This window comes from Panthera pardus, unplaced genomic scaffold (assembly GCF_024362965.1).
Source record: "Panthera pardus isolate Hobbes unplaced genomic scaffold, ASM2436296v1 HiC_scaffold_3, whole genome shotgun sequence".
In the NCBI taxonomy this organism is placed as follows: Eukaryota; Metazoa; Chordata; class Mammalia; order Carnivora; family Felidae; genus Panthera; species Panthera pardus.
In genome coordinates, this window is record NW_026526876.1 from 29,286,867 (window position 1) to 29,311,556 (window position 24,690).

A 24,690-nucleotide genomic window follows, 5' to 3' on the forward strand; every position below is an offset into this window, starting at 1 on the left:
GAGAAGTCTTTAGTATTTTGTAATTTTTCTGTAAATGATTTCAAAACAAATAAACAAAAACCAAAACCAGAGGGAAAAGACAGGGGAACCACAATGTTAGGGGTGGCTGACTGCTCATAAGAAACAGTGGAGGCCAGAAAACAGTGGAACGACATCTTTAAAGTACAAGAAAACCACCTCCCCTACCGCTGTCAACATAGAAATGTAGATCTAAGAAATATTGCAAACGAGCAGGAAACGAATGAATATTGAGCATATTTGTTGCCAGGAGACCTTCACTGCAAGGTTTGTTAAAGGAAGTTTTTCAGGCTGAAGGGGCTGGGGAGTGGGACAGCAGGTTTGTTGAACCTCTGGTGCCAACAGAGCTAGGCTGAGGAGACACCTGGGTGATTGGGAGATTGGTTATAATTGTGGGAATTGAGCAAATAAGTAAATACGTGGGCAGACATGTGACCAGGCCGTGTGATCTGGATTTTGTGCCAGGGCAAGGACAGCACAGTGAACATGGTTTAGAGACTCTTCCCCAGCTGAGAGAGGCATGTGCAGCTGGTGTCTCAAACCCCGGGTCAGGAAGCCCAGCTACCCTTTGTGGGCTGGCTCCTCCTCTGTCCCCTTCAACTTGCTAGTGACATTTCTGCTGATGGGTGCTGCTCTTTTGCTGTATCCTAATGTTTAGGAGGTCTGAGGAGGAAGTGCCCACCTCTGCAGAGGGTGGGGCTGGAGGAACGGGCCCAGACAAGCCTACCTGGAAGAGATTACATCGGGGATATTTTGAAAGAGAAGTGTAATTTTCCAGGTGGAAGATTCAGGAAGGTCAGTCAGATGGAAAGCCATGGAGTGTCTGAGAATGCCAAGTTAATTTCCTGGGCTTAAGGTGGGAGATGAGGCTGGAAAGCTGAGTCAGGGCCAGGTTTCAGGTATCTTGCATGTCTCGAGAGGGCTTAGGGAAGCCCAGGGGCAGGTTGAAAGCCCTTAGGGGAGCCCAGGAGCTGGAGAGACTTCCATATCCTCTTTGATGCATCAGGTTTGGTTTTTATGTCATTAGAGCTACCCATTGCGTCAGGAGCACCAGCCCCAGCCCCTGGCGGTCTGCTGCTCACATCCGCGGCGTTTTGCCCCTCTGAGCCGGCTGATTTCTGGTCTTGGGAAAGACCCAGAGACCCAGGGGAGGGATTGGCGGGGGGGGGGGGGGGGGGGGGGGGGGGGGGGGCAGGCAGAGAGTGGGAAGGAAACCTTGGAGGAAAATACGATAAAGCTGCAAAGCCTGTGAGTTTGCGTTTGCAGGAAGTGTATTGGCCCTACGTTGTTGATCACTTTCCATACGCAAGCCAAGTATTTGTAGAGAGAGGCCCTTTATGGACATCATTGCTTACACAAGCTTGAGATGCGGTCTTGTCAAGAGGCTTTCTGGAAAACCAAAGTAACCCAAAGGGGGAAAAACAGTGAATAACGAAGGACTAGACCGGTGCTTGGCATAGAGTAAACATTCAAAAGGTTGTCAAATAAACAAATTAAAGTGTGCATGAATGAAACTCAAGGTACAGAGGGAAAGTGCCTGGGAGTTCAGGTGAAAGAGAAAGCCCTCAGGAGGTGAGACTGGGTCAGGAGACGGGCCACAGGCTCCTGGCTTTTCTAAGCATACCCGGGATCCGGACGCGGACCCCGGGACCAGGATGTCTGCGGAGAACGTGCCCACGACCCCGCTCCGGTCCCAGCCTCGCCTCTCGAGGCGGGTCCCGGCCAGGCAGGGGGAGAGGAGCCGAGGTTTCCCACCACCCCCTTGCCGGCGCAGGGTCCAGAAAAGAGCGGGAGGGGAGGAAGCGCGAGTCGGCGGCCCGCCCCGTTTGTCCCACCCACCGCGTCCGCTCCCCTCCCCTCCCCTCCCCTCCCGCTGCGGGAAAAATGGCCGCGGGCGCCGCTACTCGCTGTGGGGCGGGCGGGGCGGCGGCGGCGGCGGACGAGATGCGAGCGCGGCCGCTCTGGGCCGCCGTGCTGGTGCTGGGGGCGCTGGCGGGCGTCGGTGTCGGAGGTGGGTGAGGCTCCCGCGCTGCGGGGACGCGGCTCCCCGGAGATCCGCGCCGCGCATCCTGCCGCCGCGGTGTCTGCGGACTCGGAGCCGGGAAACCCGCGGGCCGCCCCCACGCGTCTGCGCTCCGAGTGCGCGGGGCCAGGCTGGGCCGCCGGAGCCCGCAGCCGGGGAGCTTCCCGACCCCGCGGTAGCAGGGCTCAGAGGCCACCTAGGGGCGGGTCCTCCAGGACGCCGGAGCCCTTAGGGGAGTCGGGCACCTGCCCCCGGCAGCCTCGGCGCGCGCGCGCGCGCGCGCGGGGGGGTGGCGGGCGCACCTTCGGGGCGGCGCGCATCGCAGGTGGTCTGGGGCGTGCGGAGGCCGGCTGGCTCGGGTGGGCGCGGCGAGCTGCGGCTTCCCGGGGCTGTTCCCGCGCGCTGTCGAGGGATGTGGTTGTAGCTGCTCGGGATGAGAGTGTGTGCGCGCGCGGGTGTGCCCGCTCCTGCACATTCCTCTCTCTCCTTGGGTTACACTTTCTCCCAAGTTTTCTTTTCTTCTTTTTCCTTGGTGGCTCCCGGCAGGAGCGGTTCGGAGGAGGGTGAGGGCTCTGGCTCCCACCCTCCTCCTGGGTCCTGGGTTACAGCAGTGCCTCCGCTTCCGGGATCGCCCTCCAGTATATGCGAGGAGCCACACCACGGGTCCCTGTCACTGGCTTCGATCCCTGGCTTTGTCTCTCCTGCTGTTGCACACACCATGCCAAGGCGGTTAGCATTCGATTCGGCCTCATTGGGCCTGGGGAGCGGGTGGAGGGGCAGAGATTACAGTCTAGGGATGCTGCCCGTGGTCCTTCCGGAGCCCTAGTGACCTTGCCAGGGAGAACTCTGGCTCCTGGTCCGCTAGGGCGTTCCTCTGCAGAGGACACCCATGTGTACATATATGTACTCTTAATGAAACCAGTAGTACTCCTTGTAAGACCATTTAAATCCTGCAGGAGGTATTTAAAAGAGATAAGTCCATATCAAAGATAGCTCTTCAGAAATACTTTGATGACTGCCTTCAAGATCTTGTGTGTGTGTGTGTGTGTGTGTGTATAAAAGATTATACAGGACAAGGCAACAATATTAAAAAAAACACTTTAGTGTATGGTTGACATACAAAAAGCTGTATATATTTAATGTATATGACTTGATGAGTTTGTAGATAAATGTACACCCAGGAAACCATCCCCACAATCTGTATGAATGATATGATGGGGGAGTTACAGATCATTTATAGGGGACTAAGCTGTTTTTACCGAAGCTTCCCATGCGATAGATGCTCAAACATGTCAACTGATGTCTTCAGCCTACAGTGAGCAGCCTGGTGACCATAGGACAGAAATACGCATCTCCAGCCTTGTGTCCTGGGAGGTGTTAGAGCCGCGGTTCAGATGCTGCCTGGTGAGGGCAGTGGGGCTGCCTGCTTCCGTGAACTTAAAACATTTTCTTTTTACGTCTACAGCTTTCTGAATTTCTGAATGATTTCTGAGTCTAATCATTATATTCTTATAGTCTTAGAAGGAAATAAAGTAACCTAAGGTAGAGCCTAGCATCGTGCAGGTGCCAGTATTAGTGAAGATGAGGAGTGTACCTGTCATTTTGGTGTCTCTTCCTCCACCCCTCCCTCCTGGTCTTTTTTGTAGATCTGGTTTACAGAGTTGTAATGATCCATATAGGATACCACCACATTGACATACTTAAGTTTGCATTAAATATCCTTTGGGAGATCTGTTCACAGATTCGTCGTTGATTGGGATCATTCCAGCTGTTGTGATGGGTTGTGCTGAGCCAGCCCCAGACTCCTTCTGAGAGCCAGGGTGGAGAAGTATTTAAGAGCTTGCTCTCTAGAGTCAGACCTCCAAAATAATAGACTCCTGGTAAAAGCAATTTCAATTACGTTTAAATCCCCTACCCCAGGGTTGAATCCCCCGCTGCTGGGTTGCAGGTGTTGTCAGATTCCTGGGGAAGCAGGAGGTTAGGATGAGAGCGGAAGAGGGTTGTTGGTCCACACAGTGTTGAAGGGACACACAGAAAGAGCTGGGTGGTGGCACAGAGAGGCTGTCCCAGAATAGGAGAGTCTGGTATGGGGAGAAGCGAGGTCGTTTGAGGGTAGAATTGAAATTTGGAATTTACATGCAAAGATGATCTTTCTGGCTTCACCCAAGAGGTATTGGGTTTTGTGGCTTCCCGAGTTTAAGTCTTTATTCTAACCTGAGACCTGAGGGATAACTAGTTTTGTTTGCTGTCACCATCTAAGTTGATTAGTTCTGAGCTGAAGTGCTAATTTCTTCTTCTGAGTTTATATCCTGGAAACTCTCCAGATGAAGCTTCTGCAGGAACCTTCAGGGCCTGGAGAGACATGGCAGGAAGGCTTGTTGGCTGGGGAAAGGGACAGCTATGGTTTAAAACCAGCCAGATGCGTGTTTAATTCTTGATTTTGCCTCTTATTGGCTGTGTGACCTTGGGCAAGTTACTTCATCTCTTGGGAATCTCAGTTTCCTCATCTGTAAAGTGGAGAAAACAGTACTTCGATGATTATGCCAATTAAATGAGATAAAGGCACAAAATAAGCATTCAACAAATGGCATTTACTATTTTATTATTATTATCAGTTATTATTTTAGAGAGAGAGAATGTGAGTAGGGGATCGGGCAGAGGGAGAGAGAGAATCAGCACAGAGCCCTACACGGGTCTGGATGTGGGGCTCGATCCCATGACCCTGGGATTATGACCTGAGCCGAATCAAGGGTCAAACGTGCAACCGACTGAGCCACTCAGGCACCCCAAATGGTGTTTACTATTGCCATTATTCCTATCCATGGTACCTACCATGTGTTGGAGACAAGAACTATTACTGCTTCATGCAGGCATGCAACCCAGGCTCCCAGAGTGAGACCAATGGAGTCCCTTATTCCATACCCTTGTGACATTCCGCCATTGGTGGTGTGCCATATCTCAGCCACTCTCACCCAGCAAGAAGCCACAGAAGAGACCAAGGAGAAAAGAGGCCCATCATTTGCTTTATATACTAGAAAACCTTAAGTTCTGTCTCTGGGAAAAGAGGAAAGTGAAAGACATTCACAAGATTTCAGGTGCTGTGAGGAGAAGGACATGTCTGTTTTGTTCAGTGCTGTAGGCCCAGTGACTGGCACCCTGGCAGCCAAAATAAATACCTAGGGAAGGCTAGCAAAAGGCATCTGGAGGTGATGTGCCTCATTGCAAGAAACCCAGTATTTGAATATCTGCACTGATTCACAGAGGAGCCTCCAGTGTTCCATCTGGGCATTCTGGAGATTTTTAGAATACAGCTGAGACCATGAATTCTTTGGGCATTTGGATCTCTGCACTATGGTGCCTTAGACCTCTGTTCTCAGGGGACCCTCTGTGGATTGTCTGCTTTTTTCCCCTCTCTCCTGGGAGGAGACACTCAGGAGGGAAGCTTTCTCCTTTACCTCCCTCAAAACCGTGTGAGTGGTAGAGATCTCCTGGGGACAGCATAAGATGGGGTAAGGAGGCGACAGTGAGAAGGGGGAAAATGGATATGACTCTGGAATTTCCTAATAGAAATTCTTCCTCTGTAACTCCCCACCACACTCAGGATCTCTGGTTATCATCCCCTCCCAGCCCTGCGAATCCTTCTGCCTCTGTTGGCAGAAATAGCCAAGAAGCATGCCCACAGGAACCACAACTCATGAATCAGCAGACAGATAATTAACTGGGGGAGTGACTGAGCAGCTTCAGGGATAAACCACTTGGCCTGAGCCAGCCCCCTCTGCTGCCCACAGAGCTGGCCTGCTACTTCACCCCATCGCCTCGCCTCCTTGCCCCTGAGCTCTGCCCGTTCCTAGATGGGAAGATCATTGTGTTTGAAGGAACTCGGTTCCTGAGTGCCAATGCAGGTGGGAGTGGGAGAATGATACTGTCTATTCCTGTGTAAGCTGCTGCTGTTTATTGCAACGTGAAACTATCCAGCAAAAGAAATGTGTAAAATCTGCCTTTTTCCCCCATGTACATAGTGTCTCCGGGAACACTCTTTTTATTATTTATTTATTTTTTAGAGAGAGAGTGTGCACATACAAGCAGGAGGGGGGGCAGGAGGTAGGGAAGGGGCAGAGAGAGAGAGAGAGAGAGAGAGAGAGAGAAAGTCTTAAGCAAGCTCCACGCTCAGTACAGAGCCCAATGTGGGGCTTGGCTGGGGGCTCCATCCCATAACCTTGGGATGGTAACCTGAGCCAATATTAAGAGTCAGACACTTAACTGACTGAGCCACCCAGATGCCCCTCCAGGAACACTCTTTTTAAAGTGAGGTTTACTGAAGGGTAATTTACATGCAATAAAATCCATCCTTTTTAGGTATATGGTTTTTTGAATTGTGACACACGTTTAATCAAGTATCCATCACCATGATCAAGATACAGAATATTTCCATCATCCCAAAAGGTTCCCTTGAACTCCTTTGTCATCAGTACCCTATCCCCACCTTTAGTTCCTGGCAACCTCTGATCTGTTTCCCGTCCTTACAGTCCTACCTTTAATGGAACGTCATATAAATGAAGTCATAGCCCATTAAGTCTGCCTTCTTTCACATAGCGTGACACATCTGAGATTCATCCATGTTGTGGAGAACCCCAGAAAGCCCAGGGGTTATCTAGGTCTACTTCATCTTCCTCAGGTGCTGAGGCGGTTACCCTGATGGGGTTCCTGGGTGGCTCAGTCTGTTAAGCGTCCGACTTCAGCTCAGGTCATGATCTCACAGTCCATGAGTTCGAGCCCTGCATCAGGCTCTGTGCTGACAGCTCAGAGCCTGGAGACTGCGTCGGACTCCGTCTCTGTCTCAAAAATAAATAAAAACATTAAAAAAATTAAAAAAGAAAAGAAAGCAGGGGACCATGTGAATGAAACCCAGATGCAACTTTCCATTTCTAAATTTTCTAACGGGATCAATGCCTTTGAGCCATGTATAACCCATTTGATTTCCCCAGTGCTAAGTAGTGATCTCTTCAGGATATTGGAGAGGACTTTGCAGCAACCAGCACTTTTATTATTAGTCTGGAAAGGAATGCGTATTTTGTGGCCAAATATGGTACATCACAATCCTTGTTAAGTAAACCTGGAGCTATTCTACCTTTTAAAATTTTTTTTGCGGGGGTGGGGGGCACCTGAGTGGCTCAATTGGTTAAGCGTTGGTCTTCACCTCAGGTCATGATCTTGTGGTTCGTGGGTTGGAGCCCTGCGTTGGGCTCTGTGCTGGCAGCTCACAGCCTGGAGCCTGCTTCGGATTCTGTGTCTCCCTCTCTCTCTCTCTGCCCCTCCCCCATTCACACTTTTTCTTTCTTAAAAATAAATTTAAAAAAAATTTAAAAAATTTTTAAAAATGTTTAATTAAAATTTTTGATAGCATATCTGAAAATAATAAGTCTTCCTTCTGGTTTTTAGTCATATTCCCACAAAAAGACTAGTCTCCTTCCCCGCCCCCCCCACCCAGCATTTCTTAGCTCAATTGGTGAAGACATTCAGACATTCAAGGAGAGAATGAGGTGATATGTGCTCATTTTAAGAAAGTCAAACATTGGAGAGTAAAATGGCTAGTTTCCCTTTAATTCTGTTCTCCCATAACGTTCAATATTAAATAGATGGTGTGTTCTATTTTTTTTAATGTTTATTTATTTTGAGATAGAGCACGCGTGCTCGATCACAACTGGGGGAAGGGACAGAGAGAGGGCGAGAGAGAGAGAGAGAGGGAGAGAGAGAATCTCAGGCAGGCTCTGCAGGGTCAGCACACAGCCCCAATGCAGGGCTCGGATTCATGAACTGTGTGAGATCATGACCTGAGCAGAAATCAAGAGTCAGACGCTTAACCGACTGATCCGCCCCAGTGCCCCCAGGTGGTGTGCTCGATTCAGATTTTCCTCCATGTATATATAATAATTCTCATGTGTGTTCCTATGCCTCTACCTAAACTTGTGCTATTTCTTTTTTTAAGCTTACAAAAAACACCTCCTTTCATGCAGAAAAAAAAAAAAAAAGTCAGTGTGAAAAGATCTGCGGGTCGGAAACTGAGAAACCTATATTCGATTCCCAGCTGTGCAAGCTTTTTCATCCGTTTGCTGGGTGACTTTGCACAAGCCATCTTCCCCCTGAACCTGGTCGGGCTCTTGGTGTCTCAGGGGCTGCAAAATGGAAGGAGATGGAGGGAGAGACTTTGGTTCACACCTGCCCCTCCTCACCTTCAACTGGAGAAGCTTTTCCTTTAACTAATTCATATCATGGAACTCCATGTAAAGATTTCTTTGTGGGGGGTGGGGGGCAGGGAAGGGGGAGATCTACAGTTAAAAACAGGCTTGAAAAATTTCGCACCAGAAGAGAGCTCCAGAGGTTTGGCAAAAGGCACATTCAGTAGCCACTTTAAGAAGTCCCCGTAGTAATGGGGCGCCTGGGTGGCGCAGTCGGTTAAGCGTCCGACTTCAGCCAGGTCATGATCTCGCGGTCTGTGAGTTCGAGCCCCGCGTCAGGCTCTGGGCTGATGGCTCGGAGCCTGGAGCCTGTTTCCGATTCTGTGTCTCCCTCTCTCTCTGCCCCTCCCCCGTTCATGCTCTGTCTCTCTCTGTCCCAAAAATAAATAAAAAACGTTGAAAAAAAAAAATTAAAAAAAAAAAAAAAAGTCCCCGTAGTTAACCTAAATCTCTGTGCTAAATGGGATTCCTGGGTCGAGAAACCCCGGGCCTGTTAGCATCTAGTGCAACAATGATTTCAGGTGTAGATTCCTTAGTGCCCCTTACCCATTTAGCCCATCCCCCCTCCCACACCCCCTCCAGTAACCCTCTGTTTGCTCTCTATATTTATGAGTCTCTTCTGTTTTGTCCCCCTCCCTGTTTTTATATTATTTTTGTTTCCCTTCCCTTATGTTCATCTGTTTTGTCTCTTAAAGTCCTCATATGAGTGAAGTCATATGATGTTTGTCTTTCTCTGACTAATTTCACTTAGCTTAATACCCTCCAGTTCCATCCACATAGTTGCAAATGGCAAGATTTCATTCTTTTTGCTTGCCGAGTAATACTTCATTGTATATATATATACAGTCATCCATCATCCATCGATGGGCATTTGGGCTCTTTTCATACTTCAGCTATTGTTGATAGTGCTGCTATAAACATGGGGGTGCATGTGTCCCTTCAAAACAGCACACCTGTATCCCGTGGATAAATGCCTAGTAGTGCAATTGCTGGGTTGTAGGGTAGTTCTATTTTTAGTTTTTTGAGGAACCCCCATCCTGTTTTCCAGAGTGGCTGCACCAGCTTGCATTCCCATCTGATAAAGAATTTTTACAACTCAATAAAGAAGGACAAATAACCCAACTAGAAAATGGGCAAAAGATCTGAATACTGAATTTCCCCAAAGATATGCAAATGGCCAAAGAGCACATAGAAAGATGCTCAGCGTCATTAGCCACCAGGAAAATGCAGATCCAAACCATCATGTGTACGACTTGGCACCCATTAGGAGAGCTTTGATCAGAAAGACAGTTAATAGCAAGTGTTAGTGGGGGGGGGGTGCTGGTGGGCTCAGTTGGTATAGAGCATGGTGACTCTCAACATCAGGGTCATGGGCAGAACCTACTTAAAAAAAAAGAGTAAATTGAATTAAAAAAACAAACAAGCGTTGGGGCACCTGGGTGACTCAGTCAGTTGAGCCTCTTGATATCAGCTCAGGTCATGATCTCACAGTCTGTGGGCTCAAGCCCCGCATTGGGCTCTGCGTTGACAGTGAGGAGCCTGCTTGGGATTCTCCCTCTCTCCCTCTCTCTCTGCCCCTCCCTAGCTTTTGTGCACCCTCTCTCTCTCTCTCTCTCTCTCTCAAAATAACTAAATAAACTTTATAATTTTTTTTTTTTTAAAGTAACCAGTGTTGGTAAGGATGTGGAAAAGCCGATGGCAATGTAAAATGGTACAGCCACTTTGAAGTCAGGCAGTTGCTCCAAAGTTGAAACTTGAAGTTACTCTATGGCTCAGCAGTTCCATTCCTTGGCGTATATGCCCGAAGGAATGAAAACATTTGTCCACACAAACACTTGTGCGTGAATGTTCACAGCACCGTCATTCATAATAGCCCCAAAGTAGCCCAAAAGTCTATAAAACGATCAATAGAGAGACAAAAGAAGGATTCATCACAAGGCATGAGATCCCAGTGGCTGCCACAACATGAATAAATCTTGAAAACATTGTTAAGCGAAAGAAGCCGGGCTCAAAGGCCACCTATGGTGTGACTATTTGTGTGCAGTGTCCAGGTTAGGTAAATCTAGAGAAATGGAAAGTAGGCTTGTGGTGGGCAGGGGTTGGAGGAGGGGTGGATTAGTGACAGCTAATGGGTATGGGGTTTCCTGTTGGGTTGATGAAAATGTTTTAAAATTGACCGCGATCATAGTCGCACGGCTCTGCAAACACACTATTGAGCTGCACGCTTTAAATTAAGTGATTGTGTGGTATGTGAATTATGTACTGTGAATTTTATCTCAATAAAGCTGTTACCAAGAAAGTGTTCCAGATTTGGCCAGCGGGTGCCCCTCTGAGCTGGCTCTCATGTCCATTTGACGTGCCCCAATCCATATTTTGAGCACTTTCTTACTTTCTAGCACAAGATAATTCAGACTTATTTTATACTCTTTCCTAACTCCAGCCTAGGAATCAACCTTTGTCCCAGAAGTCTTGCTTCCTATTTGGGGGGGAATGCAAAACCAAGATTTAGGCATTTATCATTTCGTTTAATCATCATGACAACCCTAGTAAGTGGGTACTGGCATATCTTCCTTTTACAAATGAGGCCCGGAGAGGTAAAGTATATTGCCCAAGGTCACACTGCAGCCCAACCTTTGAAAGCAGGCGATGTGAATCCAGAGTCCCCGCCCCTTGCACCTCCCACTACACACACACACACACACACACAGAGTGTGAAAGTGAAGTTTATTTCTTCAACAAGGTCACTTTTACTTGAGTGACACCAGTTTTTTTTTTTTAATTTTTTTTTTTTAACGTTTATTTATTTTTGAGACAGAGAGAGACAGATCACGAATGGGGGAGGGTCAGAGAGAGAGGGAGACACAGAATCTGAAACAGGCTCCAGGCTCTGAGCAGTCAGCACAGAGCCCGACGCGGGGCTCGAACTCACATACCGAGAGATCGTGACCTGAGCCGAAGTCGGACGCTTAACGGACTGAGCCACCCAGGCGCCCCGAGTGACACCAGTTCTGAGTGGAAACAAAGGTGTAGAGCTTATAAGACAGCCTCTCAGGAATTGCACAAGGCAGGGTATACCCTTGGGAAAAGTCACATATCATGCGTCTGGGAGCGTGGGGTTGAGGGCAGATCAACACCCAGTAGCCTGGCCCTTCCTACGAGAGCACATGTTCAAACCCACACACGCAAGTACCAGTAAAGTCCAGTGCTCATCAATCTCCTTTGCCAGCCTCACTCCCCACCCCTGTACCCAAATGCTGCCCATAGCCAGGTGTCCTTTACAAGAGTGAGAATGGCTAAAAGAGGAGAAAACCTATAGGTGAAAGGAGATCAGCCTCGGTTTTTCACTGTTGACGCTGGGCAATGGCTACATGGAGATTCATGATATTATTCTCTCTTATTTTGTAAGTGTTTGAAAGTTTCTGTAGTAAAAGAAAGTATAAAATGGTGAGAGGAAAGAGAAATAGCCAGGCGGGGAGCCGTGAGTGAGCCGGGACATTTGGCTGCTCTCTCCAGATTCCTCAGGTGCTCAGAGGAGACCAGCAGCACGTCTGGGAGATCCTCGGGACCACAGGCCCTCAGCTGCACCTTCTCCCCTCCGAAGATGATGAGGATGCTACTCATGTCCTTGGTCAGCTGCCTCGTTGCCATAAATGAGGCCAAGCTCATCAGTCGCTGTGACTTGGCCAGAGTGCTGCACAAGGAGGATCTGGATGGGTTTGAGGGCTACTCCCTGAGTGACTGTGAGTGCCGCTTTCTCACACTCCCGCCCCCCCATTCCTCTTCTGCTCCTGGTCACCTCCTATGTGGCCATCTTTCCATCATTCATCTTTCGAAGCCAAGTTCAAAAAGCAGCCCTCCCCGAGAAGCCCCTCCCAACATTCTATATTCCTTCCACTGAATATTATTAACTGAGCACTTACTATGTACCGGGAACTATTTTAGGGGCTGGGGACAGAGACATCAACAAAGCCCCTTCCTTCACAGTGTTCGCATTCTAGGGGGAGAGGCGAGCCCCAAACAAACACACAAACATATGAAGCACTTCCTGGTGGTGATAAATGTTATGCAGCAGAATAAAGCCAGGGCAGTGAGAGGTAACCTTGTCCTTGAAGGGGAAGTCAAGGAATACCTCTCTGAGGAGGTGACATTGAGCAGCACTGAATGAGGCAAAGGACCGGGTCACCCAAATGTCTGGGGAAGAGCATTCCAGGCAGAGGGAGCAGGCAGTGCAAAGGCTTCGTCCTCCTCCCTGGTGGGGCTAGCTTCCTTTTGCCCAGATTTTGCACACACCTGTCTTGTGCCGTCCTTCTCGTTTTATCTTGTCTTGTGGTCCTTTAAGGGGTGCGTCTTCGTTCTTGCTGAAGGCACCAGCTGCCTTTGCCCCAGCTGAATGTCCCTCACTGGGCTTTGCACGGGTCATGGCACACAGTAGGCGATCATCAAGTGCAGGAGATGCGGATGGACAGCGGGATGATGAGCGGTTGTACTGAGGGGCAGGTGGATGGACCGAAGGGCGAGGAGAGAAGCTAATGGGTGTTTCCGGCCAGCTCGCCCCGTCTAGCCTCTTAGGCCTTGTTCCTTTCTTCTGCTTCCCCGTCTCCCTTTCTCCTCCGTGTCCTTTGTCCCTCAGTTCAGAGCCCTCTAAAAACCTTCTTCTCCCTGTTCTAAGGGCTGTGCCTGGCTTTTGTGGAGAGCAACTTCAACCTATCAAAGGTAAATGAAAATGCAGACGGCAGCTTCGACTATGGCGTCTTCCAGATCAACAGCCACTATTGGTGCAATGATCACAAGAGTCACTCGGAAAACATTTGCCACGAGGACTGCAAAGGTCTGGCCGGGGTCTCAGGGTGGGAGAGGGGAGAGGATGAGTGGGGTCTACTCACAGGACTTCTCGTCCCACTCCAAGCCTGGGAATGCACCCAGGAATGCCTTTGCTGAGCAGAGGATTTCACTAGTGGCTACGATGCCCCTCCGGTTAGGAGATTCTCCGGGGTGCAGGCTCCAGAAAGGCTCTGCACACCCAGTAACAGAGGACAGCAGCGGCCAACATTTAGCGAGAGTGTGTTGTATGCTGAGCACTTCACATGCCAGCTTCTCATGCGGCGGAAACTATTATGATCCCCGCTTTACAGACGAGCAAACTGAGGCTCATAGAACCAGTGCTGAATGCCAGACTGGTGGCCCTGAAGGCTCAGCTCTAACCATCAAGTCCTGACTTTGGTCAATGGCCTGATTGATTCGAGGCCAAGGGCAAACTCCCCACCTCAGAGCCACTCGTGGAGGCTCCACAGGTCCATGACTTTGCCCCTTACTCCCTCTTTCGTACTCTGATCAACATCCCTGCACTCTTCACCTGAAGAGCCTCTCTCATTAGGCAAGGTTTACCTCGGCCTCTGTGCTGCCTGTTTTGACATTTCCTTTCCCTAGAAACCCTCAAACGTGGCGCGAACCAGCATGTACCCTAGCTAGGATGTGTGGTAGTAAACATACATTTACTCCTGCCCCTCCTGCCCCCACCCCTAGCCACCCTTGACCTCTAGCAGCCATTGTAGGGATATCTCCATGGGCCTCTGGGAGGGAGCCCTTGCCTAATCTGGAAGGACTCAGCCCCCGGGGGGCGGGGAGAGCCGGTGTCTGCCTCAGTCTCTGGGACTGTCCTCTGTGTTCCCACAGGTATTCTCTGTCTCCCCTTCAGAACTGCTGAGCCCCGATCTTCTCTCAACCATCAACTGTGTGAAAAAGATTGTGTCTGGAGCAGGGGGAATGAAGAACTGGTGAGGAGGTCACTGTGGGACTAAGTCAGCAGGCAGAGCCCCAAGAAGGATGTAGTGACAGGAGGGGACAGGAGGCAAGGACTCCACCCCTTCTAACCATCTAGAAAAATGTGGGAGAGCGGCGGGCTTGGAACTGGGACTTACAAGACTTGGGATCTGGGTCTTTCTCTGATGTTGTATTAAAACTGTTTTGGACACAGTAGCAAAGGAACTTGAGTTAGCTGAGGGAGATGGCTTCGGAGGGGACAAGGTGTCTCACCGAGCTTACCCAAGGGGTCTCTTCTCTGGAAGAGAACGGAGGCGGAGCTGGGAACTGTCAGTGTGGCTTTCCTGACAAGTTTCTGCCTCCTCGTGCATTTCCTTCACTACTTTCTTTGTAGAGCAGTATATTCTGCTCCCCATTCCAGAGGACAGACTGTGGCTGCCCCCAAGTTAACGGGCTAATGTTCTGAGCAGTCACGGAGACTGGCTAGTCTCAGCCCCAGAGTCCAAGGGGCTGGGATAGAGAATCTGATTGGCTCAGCTTGGACCCATCATCCCCGAGCGGTTCAATGAGCTGTAGGTGTGGGACCAGTTAAGCAGCACCATCATGCTGGCCACGGGTGGGGGGTGGGGCTGGCCCTCTCCATAATTCGCAGCAACATTTTCTATAAAAGGTGCGTAGCTCCTCAGCTGAGCAAATACCCCCAAAGCTGTCAGCTTCCCAGTGGTAGACAGTGCAATGGTTGCTTCACTTTTCTGAGCTTCAAATTGGAGATAGATAGATAGATACATAGATAGATAGACAGATAAGTTGCCTCTACAGGTGTCTGTGAGGAAGGAGGGGGTTAAGTGCCTTGTCTACTCTAAGAACACCATGCGGGAGAGACGCTGACGGCTACTAGGGATGACCCTCTCTGGAGGGAGAGTCGATAGTTGCCCCTGAGATTGACGGATTGGTTATTTATTTATTTATTTATGTATGTATTTATCTTTCTGTTTGTTTAGTGACTCTCAGCCTTGTAAAATGGTGCACTCCCCCTTCGGGGCCAGAGGAGGATTTGAAAACGTGGGAGCATGCTGAACGGGGGGAGGAGCCAAACACCACAGATAAGAGAAATTTAAAGGAAGGCTCAGAGGGGCCACGGGGGGACAGACCAGAGAGCGAGCAGTGAAGGGGGTTCTGTGCATTGCCGTGCTGTGCCGTGCGTTCACTAAGTGCTGGGTCATGGATGTGGAGAAGGAGCTACTAAGTAGGAAGCAAGAACCCAGCCTTCTTCTCTCCACAGGGTGGCATGGAGGTTGCACTGTGCGGGCCGGCCACTCTCCTACTGGATGACGGGGTGTCACAAGGAATGAGACAGGCGTGGAGTCATTCCAGCGTTCCTCTTCTCGCCTGGGGATTCTTCATGTCTTCTTCCTCTTGCCTCCACTTCACGTTATTTTCTTTCCTTCCCATGTTCAAAAAGGACTGACCGGAGCCCCAGGAATAAATGGTTTTCTAGGGCTTTCTCCTTGCACCCATCCAGGCCCAGGCCCCTGGTTCCTGACTGTCATTTGCGAACCAAGAGAGGACCACAGTGAAGAAGTTGTTATATTTGGGGAATTATTAAAGCATTCCTTGTGCAAAGAATGTGTTGGTTTCTTCATTTTTCATTCCAGATATCTTCGAGTACCTAGTATGGCAGGAGGGTGGTGGGCACTAGAAGAAGGAAGGTAAATCATAACTATTGTTCTTGAGGTGTTCACCATCTGCCTGGAGAAGCAGCGACATACACGAACACTGGCTACAGCGAATGAGTGGATACATACAACGAATACACGGTGCTGACGTGGAGTTGAACCTGCAAAATGACAACGCAAAGACAGAAAAGGGGCAGTTGGAGGAATGTTCTACCTGTGGCTACAATCGGAACTGCCTGAATAAACTGTCCCACCTGGGCCACTGCTGTCCCTACTTCTGAGCCTTAACTGCTTCAGCTCTGAAGTGAGAGGTTTGACATTTGAGTGGTTCCCAGAGTTTTGGATTTCACAGACCAGTAAAGCACGAAAAAAGTTAAGGCCATGTTAACATGTCCAACTTTTTATTTTAATGCCCTAGAAAGAGTATGAATCACAACAACTATCCTCTATCAGCATCTCCTCATAAAACAGTTTTCAGCATGAAAAATGAAGGTCAGTGTGCCCGGGTGGCTCAGTTGGTTGACCGTCGGTCTTCGGCTCAGGTCATGATCTTGCAGTTTGTGGGTCTGAGCGCCGGCGAGGGGCTCTGTGCCGACAGCTCAGAGCCTGGAGGCCGCTTCGGAGTCCGTGTCTCCCGCTCTCTCTCTGCCCCTCCCCCATTCGCACATGCATGCTCTCTCTCAAAAATGAATAATATTAAAATAATTTTTTAAATGAGGGTCAGATTTATAGGATAATGGAATGGATTTCGTTTTATGAAAATATTTTTTTTAACCCTGCTTATATTACCTTTTCTTGCTTTGGCAAGGACTGGTGAAACCTTCACCACAGACCAGCAGCAGTCTGAAGGCCACTGCTTAGAAACCTCAGGAGACTTGTTTTGTAAGGCCCCTTCTGGCTCAGACATTCTAGGATTAAAATAAGGATCATTAGGACCTACTTTCCCTCTCAGTGTGTTAGTCCTCAAAATAGCTATTTGGATGCCGAGAGCGGCCCTTCTGCACAAGCACCATGAGCTCCAATGTTGGTGCCCTACCTGGCCTCACTCTTTGGTTTTTTCTTTTTTTTTTTTTTTTTTTTAAATTTTTTTTTCAACGTTTTTTATTTATTTTTGGGACAGAGAGAGACAGAGCATGAACGGGGGAGGGGCAGTGAGAGAGGGAGACACAGAATCGGAAACAGGCTCCAGGCTCTGAGCCATCAGCCCAGAGCCCGACGCGGGGCTCGAACTCACGGACCACGAGATTGTGACCTGGCTGAAGTCGGACGCTCAACCGACTGCGCCACCCAGGCGCCCCCTCTCTTTGGTTTTTTCAAATTTATCTCTCCTTCTTACCCTGCTTGCCAAACTCCCACATCATCTCACCCCAACAAGCACACACGTACACCAATTCATCAAAATCACGTAGGGAAATCAGGGAATGCTTTTTAAGGATTTCATTAATGGCTTAATGAGTTATAGTTTGATTTGTATATTTAACATTCATGAAAACATTCTTAAGCCAAAGGATTGCATCTTTAGTGGTCATTGCCCACACAACGTAGAGAAATCCAAATTTTTAAGTTCAGTAGGTAACTTACTAACTGCTAGTAGTCTAAATCTTCTCCCGGAGTGAAGAGGAAGAAGGCTGCCATAAAATTGTCCACACCCAGGGATCCTGTAAGCTCACCCTTTAGACCCTACTGTAAAAATACACTTGACTAACGGTGCCTGGGTGGCTCAGTCGGTTAAGCGTCCGACTTCAGCCCAGGTCGTGATCTCACAGTTTGTGAGTTTGAGCCCTGCTTGGGGCTCTGTGCTGACAGTCTGGAGCCTGCTTCGGATTCTGTGTGTGTGTGTGTGTGTGTGTGTGTGTGTGTGTGTGTGTGTGTGTCTGATTCTCCGCTGCTTGCACTCTGTCTCTCAAAAATAAATAAATATTAAAAAAAAAATTTTTTTTAAATACACTTGACTAGAAGCACTAAATTCTACGACATTGAGACAATGGAGCTGCGGGAGGGGAAGTAGAGGCAGAGACCCGCCCCAGAGCGGGAGGGGCGAAGGAGAGGTCCGGGGGACAGCCCCCGCCCCACCCCGCGGCGAGCTGGCCCCGCCCCTCGTACCAGCCCCTTTTTAAAACGCGCGCGCGCGCGCGCCTTGCGCAGGCGCCGTGCCACTCAAACCTTAGTCGCGCCTGCTCCTTGGTGGTAGGATGGCGGAATTGGTCTCTTTTACGGTTCCCACCGAGAGTGACAAAACCTTGCTGGTGTGGGAGCTGAGTTCTGGACCCACGGCCGAGGCCTTGCATGTGAGCCGGGCCAGGAGGGAGGGAGGGAGGGAGACACCCCCACCTCCCCGTGACTGGGAGTCTGAGTCTGGCCTTGAGCACCTCGCGCGCCTTGTAGTCTCCGCCGAGAGGAATCTTAGTTCTAGAGGGGAGCTTTGCAGTCTCAGCCCCGACAGATTTTTGAGAGGTAACTCTCAACAGCCGGCACATGTTGCCTTCTAATGCTTCTCGAATCCCGGGATTTCAAAGGGAAATCTTTTCAACGAAACGAGAAGTGCTTTGGGTTGCGTGTGCAGGAGGGCTTAGGGAATAGAAGGCAGTTTTGTTTCCTGGGCGTGAAATTTCATGCACTTACTTGGCGTGGGACCACCCCACAGCATTCTCTGTTCGCAGTATTCTCCCAGTTTGGCCTTCTGTATTCGGTCCGGGTCTTCCCGAACGCTGCAGTGGCCCGTCCTGGTTTCTACGCCATCATCAAGTTTTACTCAGCAAGGGATGCTCACAGAGCCCAAAAGGCATGCGACCAGAAGCAGCTTTTTCAGAATTCTCCAGTGAAGGTGGGTCCAAGTAGGAAATTCCTAACACCACTGGGACGAAGTGTTGAATTCAGCAATAATAGACCAGCGTTGGTATACCACTGTGGTTTACAGAATGCTTTTAGATGCATTGCTACACTGATCCTCCGGTTTCCCTGGGTTTTTTGGTTGTTTTGTTATGTTTGTTTTGTTTTCAGATGAAGAAACTCGAACTCGGGATAGTTAAGTGACTTACTTAAGGTTCATGACAGTAACTGGAAGGGAGAGGTCAAGCCCAAACTTACTGATGTTCAACCCTGTGTCATTTTTTGGTGCCCCTTAATTTAACAAAGCTTCACAAGAAGTCTTGTTTCTGTTTACTATTATGGGGATTAAAAAAAATTTTAATAACGTTTTTATTCAGTTTTGAGAAACAGGGCATGAGCAGGGAAGGGGAAGAGAAAGAGGGAGACACAGAATCAGAAGCAGACTTCTAGGCTTTGAGCTGTCAGCTCAGAACCCGATGTGGGGCTCGAACTCATGAATCCTGAGATCATGACCTGAGCTGAAGTTGGACGCTTAACCGACTGAGCCACCCAGGCCCCCCTCTATTATGTGGATATAAAATGACAAACTCTTTCATCAGTTGTATTATAAAGGATGCTTCATCGTCATTATCGTCGTCATCACTCTCAAGCTGCCTATTCAGAACTCCCTTCAACTCCCGGGAAAATGGTTAAAACATTCTTTAATACACCACAGAAACTTTATTCCATACCAACATGCTGTCCATTTTGCTTTCCCAGAGCCCCAGAATTATATTTCATTATGTGCCTCAATTCAATCACCATGTCCTTATCAAGGGCCATGTCAATTCCTTTGAATAAGTTGAGTGAGGCTTAGATTGCCAAACCTTTCACTTTATAATTGTATGTTTTCATCAGCTTTGTCTAACTGGCTTCTTAATCTAGCTACTTCCTACGGACTTGACTGCCTATTCTTACCCATATGCCCTTCCTTACTGATTTAATCTGGATCGAATCTAAGAATCCTTCTCAAATGTCTGAGTATACTGTCTCCACTTGTTCAACACTGTCTTCAATCCTGGCTCCACTCCCTATGATTGAAATGATCACCTGTCAGGCAATCCTGAGTTTGCAAGCTTCTAGCCTGTGAAGATGTCACCCAGCCACTCAGCTATCACAGATTATGAAATAATTACTTTGTATCAGTTGTGAGTAATGAGGTGTTTTTCTCTCATTGGACATTAAGACCATTTCACAAATGGATTTTGAGATTTCACAGCATAAAGCCCAAAGTCAATATATAGCTGACAGGAGAGAGCATTCATATTAAATTTCTTTATTTATTTAACACAGAGCCTTGGGTTACCACCACCACCACCACCACCACCACCACCCCCCCAACCCCGCCGCCTACTGAAATTGTTGCCCAATTTACTTATGTGTTCCTTTATACTTTGGCAAGTACACATAGTTTCTGGTTGTTTTTGTTTGTTTGTTTACCTTTTATAAATACATATTTAAAAAGAACATATTAAAAAATTTTTTTTAATGTTTATTTAAAAAAAAATTTTTTTAATGTTTATTTAAAAAAAATTTTTTTTAACATTTATTTATTTTTGAGACAGAGAGAGACAGAGCATGAACAGGGGAGGGGCAGAGAGAGAGAGGGAGACACAGAATCTGAAACGGGCTCCAGGCCCTGAGCTGTCAGCACAGAGCCTGACGCGGGGCTCGAACTCACAGGCCGTGAGATCATGATCTGAGCCGAAGTCGGACGCTTAACCGACCAAGCCACCCAGGCGCCCCTAATGTTTATTTTTGAGAGACAGAGTCAAAGCATGAGCGGGTGAGGGGCAGAGAGAGAGAGAGGGAGACACCTAATCGGAAGCAGACTCCAGGCTGTGAGTTGTCAGCACAGAGCCTGACACGGGGCTCGAACTCACAAACTGTGAGAATCATGACCTGAGCTGCAGTCGGATGCCCAACAGACTGAGCCACCCAGACGCCCCAAGAATAACATCTTACAGTAAAATCAAGGAAAGGCCTAAGGCATCTGAGAGCTTTTTTTCAGTAGCATGAAGGAAAACGGTCGCCAGCAAGAACTGTGGCAAGGTTATCTAAGGTGACAACTGTCTCTACCACTCAGGGGCTCGAGGCCCTTCTGCAGCTTCCTGGTTGTCCAGAACAGCTCCACTCTGCCTCACCATTAGCCTGTGCTGTAGCACTCAACATTTAAAAGTTCATCTTCATTTCTCCTTCCTAGCAGGCAGCTTCAGTTGGAGAAAGTAATTTCACTTTTTCATCTACTCATTCATTCACTTAATCCATAGACCTGTGCTTGATTCTAGGAATGAGAAAAGAATAAAATATGGTTCCTTCAAGCACTTAAGGAACTGATAAACTAGTGATAGAGGACGTTGCACAAACAAATCAATAAAGAGTTAATAATACTTTGACTTTATTTGAATTATTTGAATTTTTATGAATATACGAATATACTACACCCCACTTGAAATAGACATTTAAAAAAGAACTAGAGGATGTAAGAAATACACTGTAGCGTGTAAGTTATTTAGAGAGTTAACACTGGAGGTATTTGCATTCTCAAAGAAGCTTATTAAGGCAAATGAACCTCTTATTGTTTTATTTGCTTATAAAATTTACAGAAGTATGTATATTCCTTCTTCTAACGGGGGTTAGTAACTTGCGGGGGGTGGGTGCTGCTGATTCAGGTCCTACTCAGGTCCATGTTATCTGCTCTTGAGGTCATATTCTCAAACAGGAGCTACGGGATGAGACAGCAAAAAGTTTACTTCCCTCGCTTACCTACAGCCCTATAATTTGCTTCCAGAGGGCTTCCTTAGTTGCTTTCATCATCACTTTCAATATCAGAGATCACGGAAAGCCGATTAATCAAGGGCCCTGGAAATGATGCATCAAAGTCTATAGCGTAAAAATAGTACATAGCATTTATTTAGGGTTTATTAGGAGCTGATTTCTTAAAATGTTTCCAGTTTGAGCTTCACAACCTCTCTATGAAATAGGTATTGATAAATCTCAGGTGTATCTAAAGGAAGCCTCTGTGTCAGGTTATGATATTTTCAGGTCTATTTCTTATGTCTTTAGGTTCGTCTTGGCACCAAACATAAGGCGGTTCAACATCAGGCCCTTGCCCTAAACAGCTCCCAGTGCCAAGAACTGGCAAATTATTACTTTGGTTTCAATGGATGGTCAAAAAGGATCATCAAGGTAAACTTTATAGATTTTCTCTGACTAATTAGAATCATTTCAACACTGAAATTCTGGACTTCAGAGAGGAGAAAACTGGGTTGTGGGGAGATGTGAGAGGGCTCTAACTGGAAGTACCTGAGCCTGCCACCGAGAATTCATAATAATCTCAGTAACTTGGGTGGTGGTGTCCATAATCTTCTCCAGTATTTGTATGGTGTATAATAAAAACCAATTGTCTTCATCCATTTGTAAGTCTTACTTGATTTTGAAGCTATAGGATATCTCCATTGTGGGCTGGGATTGCTGGAGTTTAGTTGCTTTTTTTTTTTTTTTTTTTTTTTTTTTAGAGAGAGAGGCAGATTGCAAGCGGGGGAGGGGCAGAAAGAGAGGGAGAGACAGAATCGGAAGCAGGCTCCAAGCTCTGAGCTGTCAGCACAGAGCTCGACGCGGGTCCCGAACCCATGAACAGTGAGATCACGACATGAGCCGAAGTCGGAAGTTTAACCAACTGAGCCACCCAGGCGCCGCCGGTTTTGTTTTTAATAACAAAACATCTTGAAGCTTACATTCAGATCCAAGGAAGGACCTTCCATTTAAAATCCTAACAGCTCGGGGTGCCTGGGTGGCTCAGTCAGTTGAGCGTCCGACTTCGGCTCAGGTCATGATCTCACGGTCTGTGAGTTCGAGCCCCACGTGGGGCTCTGTGCTGGCAGCTCAGAGCCTGGAGCCTGTTTCGGATTCTGTGTCTCCCTCTCTCTCTCTGCCCCTCCCCTGCTCATTCTCTCTCTCTCTCTCTCTCTCTCTCTCTCTCTCTCTGTCAAAAATAAACATAAAAAAATAATAATAATAAAATCCTAACAGCTTCAGGATCTTTCTGACCTTGAAGAAAGGGCAAATGAAGATACTGTGCCACCACTTCAGAAGCAGAGCCTGAAATTCTTCTGTGCTTTAGAGGTGGTGTTGCCATCCTATGAGTGCCGGAGTCCCGGAGCTGGCATGGCCGAGGAGACTTTGGATGACCTGGAGGAAGGTCTGTTTACAGTGGGGGTGGGGGTGGAGGGGAGGCAGAATCCCTCTTTCTTTCTAAAAACTCATCTTTTCAGATACATCATCCAGCCCTCCCCTTTGCTAAGCTCCTAAAGCCCTAGGCAGAGTTTTTCTGGCCTACAGTACAGGCTTTTATCTCAGGCAATACCTGAAGGAACCTTTAACTTTAAAATTCTAAAGCTGACTTTCTGCCAAGAAGTTTAGGAGGAGGGAAGTAATGTTTTTCCCATTTTTGGTTAAGAATTCGCCTTGTGCTAAAATAGTCCTTCAAATACATATCTCTTGCAGCCTGCAGTTATCCCAGCAAAGTAATCATCTAAAGATTTAAACAAACTCTTGGGTAGATGTTGAGTCCTTTGCCTCCTATAAAAGGGCTGGAGTGTAAAGAGTCAAATACAGATGCCTAGAAAAGGTATTCCCATTGGTACTGTGTTTTTTCCCAGTGTCTACAGCACTTAGGCTTAGGGTTTTCAGGGAGGGGCAGGGCTGTTAGCAAGGCTAAGGGAGTAAGGCTCCCTTGGGTGATGCCCGGGAAGAGACCAGGCGGTCACGTGCACTACCACCGAACCCTTCTCCCCATGTGACTCCAGCCCTTGATGCACAGGAGAGTAGGGTCTGCAGTAGGGTCTGAAACCTGAAACTATAGTTTCAGCTTGTCCATTTGAAATCTACGAGCGATGTGAGATCTGTGCCACTTTCTTGGCTTGTGTCTCCCTTTTGGTACTTCCGAAACTTCTGGAGTAGATCAGGGCAGTAAAAATGTGCCCTGCCAGGATATACCTACAGCAGAGTCATTCAACCTTGTGTTGTGCCTGCCCTTACTTGCTCAGATAATGAACTACGAATCATGGATGTATTTTCACTTTTACACATATAACCCCCAAATCAGTTATCATTCAGATAGGCATGTTAAATCCATTTGTTTTGGTTGGATGCAGGGCCATTATCATTTCTTATGAAAAGGAGGACAACCCAGAAGCTTGCTATTCAGAAGGCTGTGTCAGATGCATTCCAGAAGCTGTTGATTGTGATTTTAGGTAAGACTTATTTGATTGTCCTTACAGTACATCAGTTTCAACGAGCAAATAAACTCATTTTGAAAAGTTAATTGGATGAAAACACTTCATATTCTTTTATTCACCAAATGCTTTCAAAGCGGTAGTGTCAAATTTGTTCTTTGTGGCATCTGTGAGAAAAATGACCACAAATATTTTTGTCCCCAGTATATAGATATACAGTGACTTACCTCTGTCCACACAGAAAGTGTTTGACCCAGTCTTCTTTCTTGATTGTTTGCTCATAACACAGAATACTATTGTGAGTATAAGCTTTGGGGGCACCTGTGTGGCTCAGTCAGTTAAGCGTCCAACTGTTGATTTCAGCTCAGGTCATGATCTCACGATGTGTGAGATTGAGCCCCGTGTCGGGCTCTGTGCTGATAGCGTGGAGCTCGCTTGGGATTCTTTCCCTACCTCTCTCTCTGCCTCTCCCTGACTCTCACATGCCATGTGCTCTCTCTCTCAAAATAAATAATAAAAAAAATAAACTTTGAAGCTTTAGACATCTGGTGTTGAATCTTAGCTCTGTCTCCTAGATTTCTTATGCAGTTTTAGGTTTTATAGTCAGATTTGAAGTATGTAATCTCTCTAAGCTGCAATTTCTCTATCTGCCAAGTAAAGGTAATAATTCAACTCACCTCATGGGGGATGAATTGTAAGAGCAAATGAGATGATGGAAAAGTTTAAAACTATCCCTGAAACATGGTAAGCAGAGAAAATATGTTCACTTGTTATCATCGTTTTCCTGTTGGAGAATTTATAAGATTATGTTTTTGGAATCAATTCAGCTTCAGTTTTTGTTTTTGGCACTGACCTATTGGGTGAATATGATT

General features: G+C 47.7%; 2 protein-coding genes across 10 annotated transcripts in view; both read left to right on the top strand.

The window, feature by feature from the left end:
- The window catches only part of LOC128774281 (pleckstrin homology domain-containing family M member 1-like), a 31,894-nt gene extending 15,242 nt beyond the window's left edge, over window positions 1-16,652 (top strand). For 4 of the 6 annotated variants that reach the window (XM_053893135.1, XM_053893136.1, XM_053893137.1 and 1 more), the window contains 4 exons: window positions 11,791-12,017; window positions 12,947-13,105; window positions 13,973-14,051; window positions 15,039-16,652. In XM_053893135.1, the coding sequence (XP_053749110.1) occupies window positions 11,791-12,017; window positions 12,947-13,105; window positions 13,973-14,051; window positions 15,039-15,114 (541 nt within the window). In that variant the 3' untranslated portion in view covers window positions 15,115-16,652. Of the gene's footprint in view, window positions 1-11,790; window positions 12,018-12,946; window positions 13,106-13,972; window positions 14,126-15,038 lie in introns of all 6 variants that reach the window. The other 2 variants (XR_008418834.1, XM_053893139.1) reach the window with 2 other exon arrangements.
- Window positions 16,653-16,815: 163 nt separating this feature from the next.
- On the top strand, window positions 16,816-24,203 carry LOC128774282 (RAD52 motif-containing protein 1-like). 4 transcript variants are annotated; one of them, XM_053893141.1, is made up of 5 exons: window positions 16,816-18,001; window positions 18,358-18,537; window positions 21,648-21,770; window positions 22,614-22,782; window positions 23,738-24,193. In XM_053893141.1, exons 1-5 carry the CDS (start codon window positions 17,906-17,908, stop codon window positions 23,905-23,907), a joined length of 738 nt encoding a protein of 245 aa, XP_053749116.1. In that variant the 5' UTR covers window positions 16,816-17,905; the 3' UTR covers window positions 23,908-24,193. The 4 variants fall into 4 exon arrangements, with proteins under 4 accessions (XP_053749116.1, XP_053749115.1, XP_053749118.1 ...); XM_053893140.1 differs by lacking the exon at window positions 16,816-18,001 and having other exon boundaries at window positions 18,008-18,537; window positions 23,738-24,194; XM_053893143.1 differs by lacking the exon at window positions 16,816-18,001 and having other exon boundaries at window positions 18,008-18,537; window positions 22,705-22,782; window positions 23,738-23,766.
- Window positions 24,204-24,690: the final 487 nt, after the last annotated feature.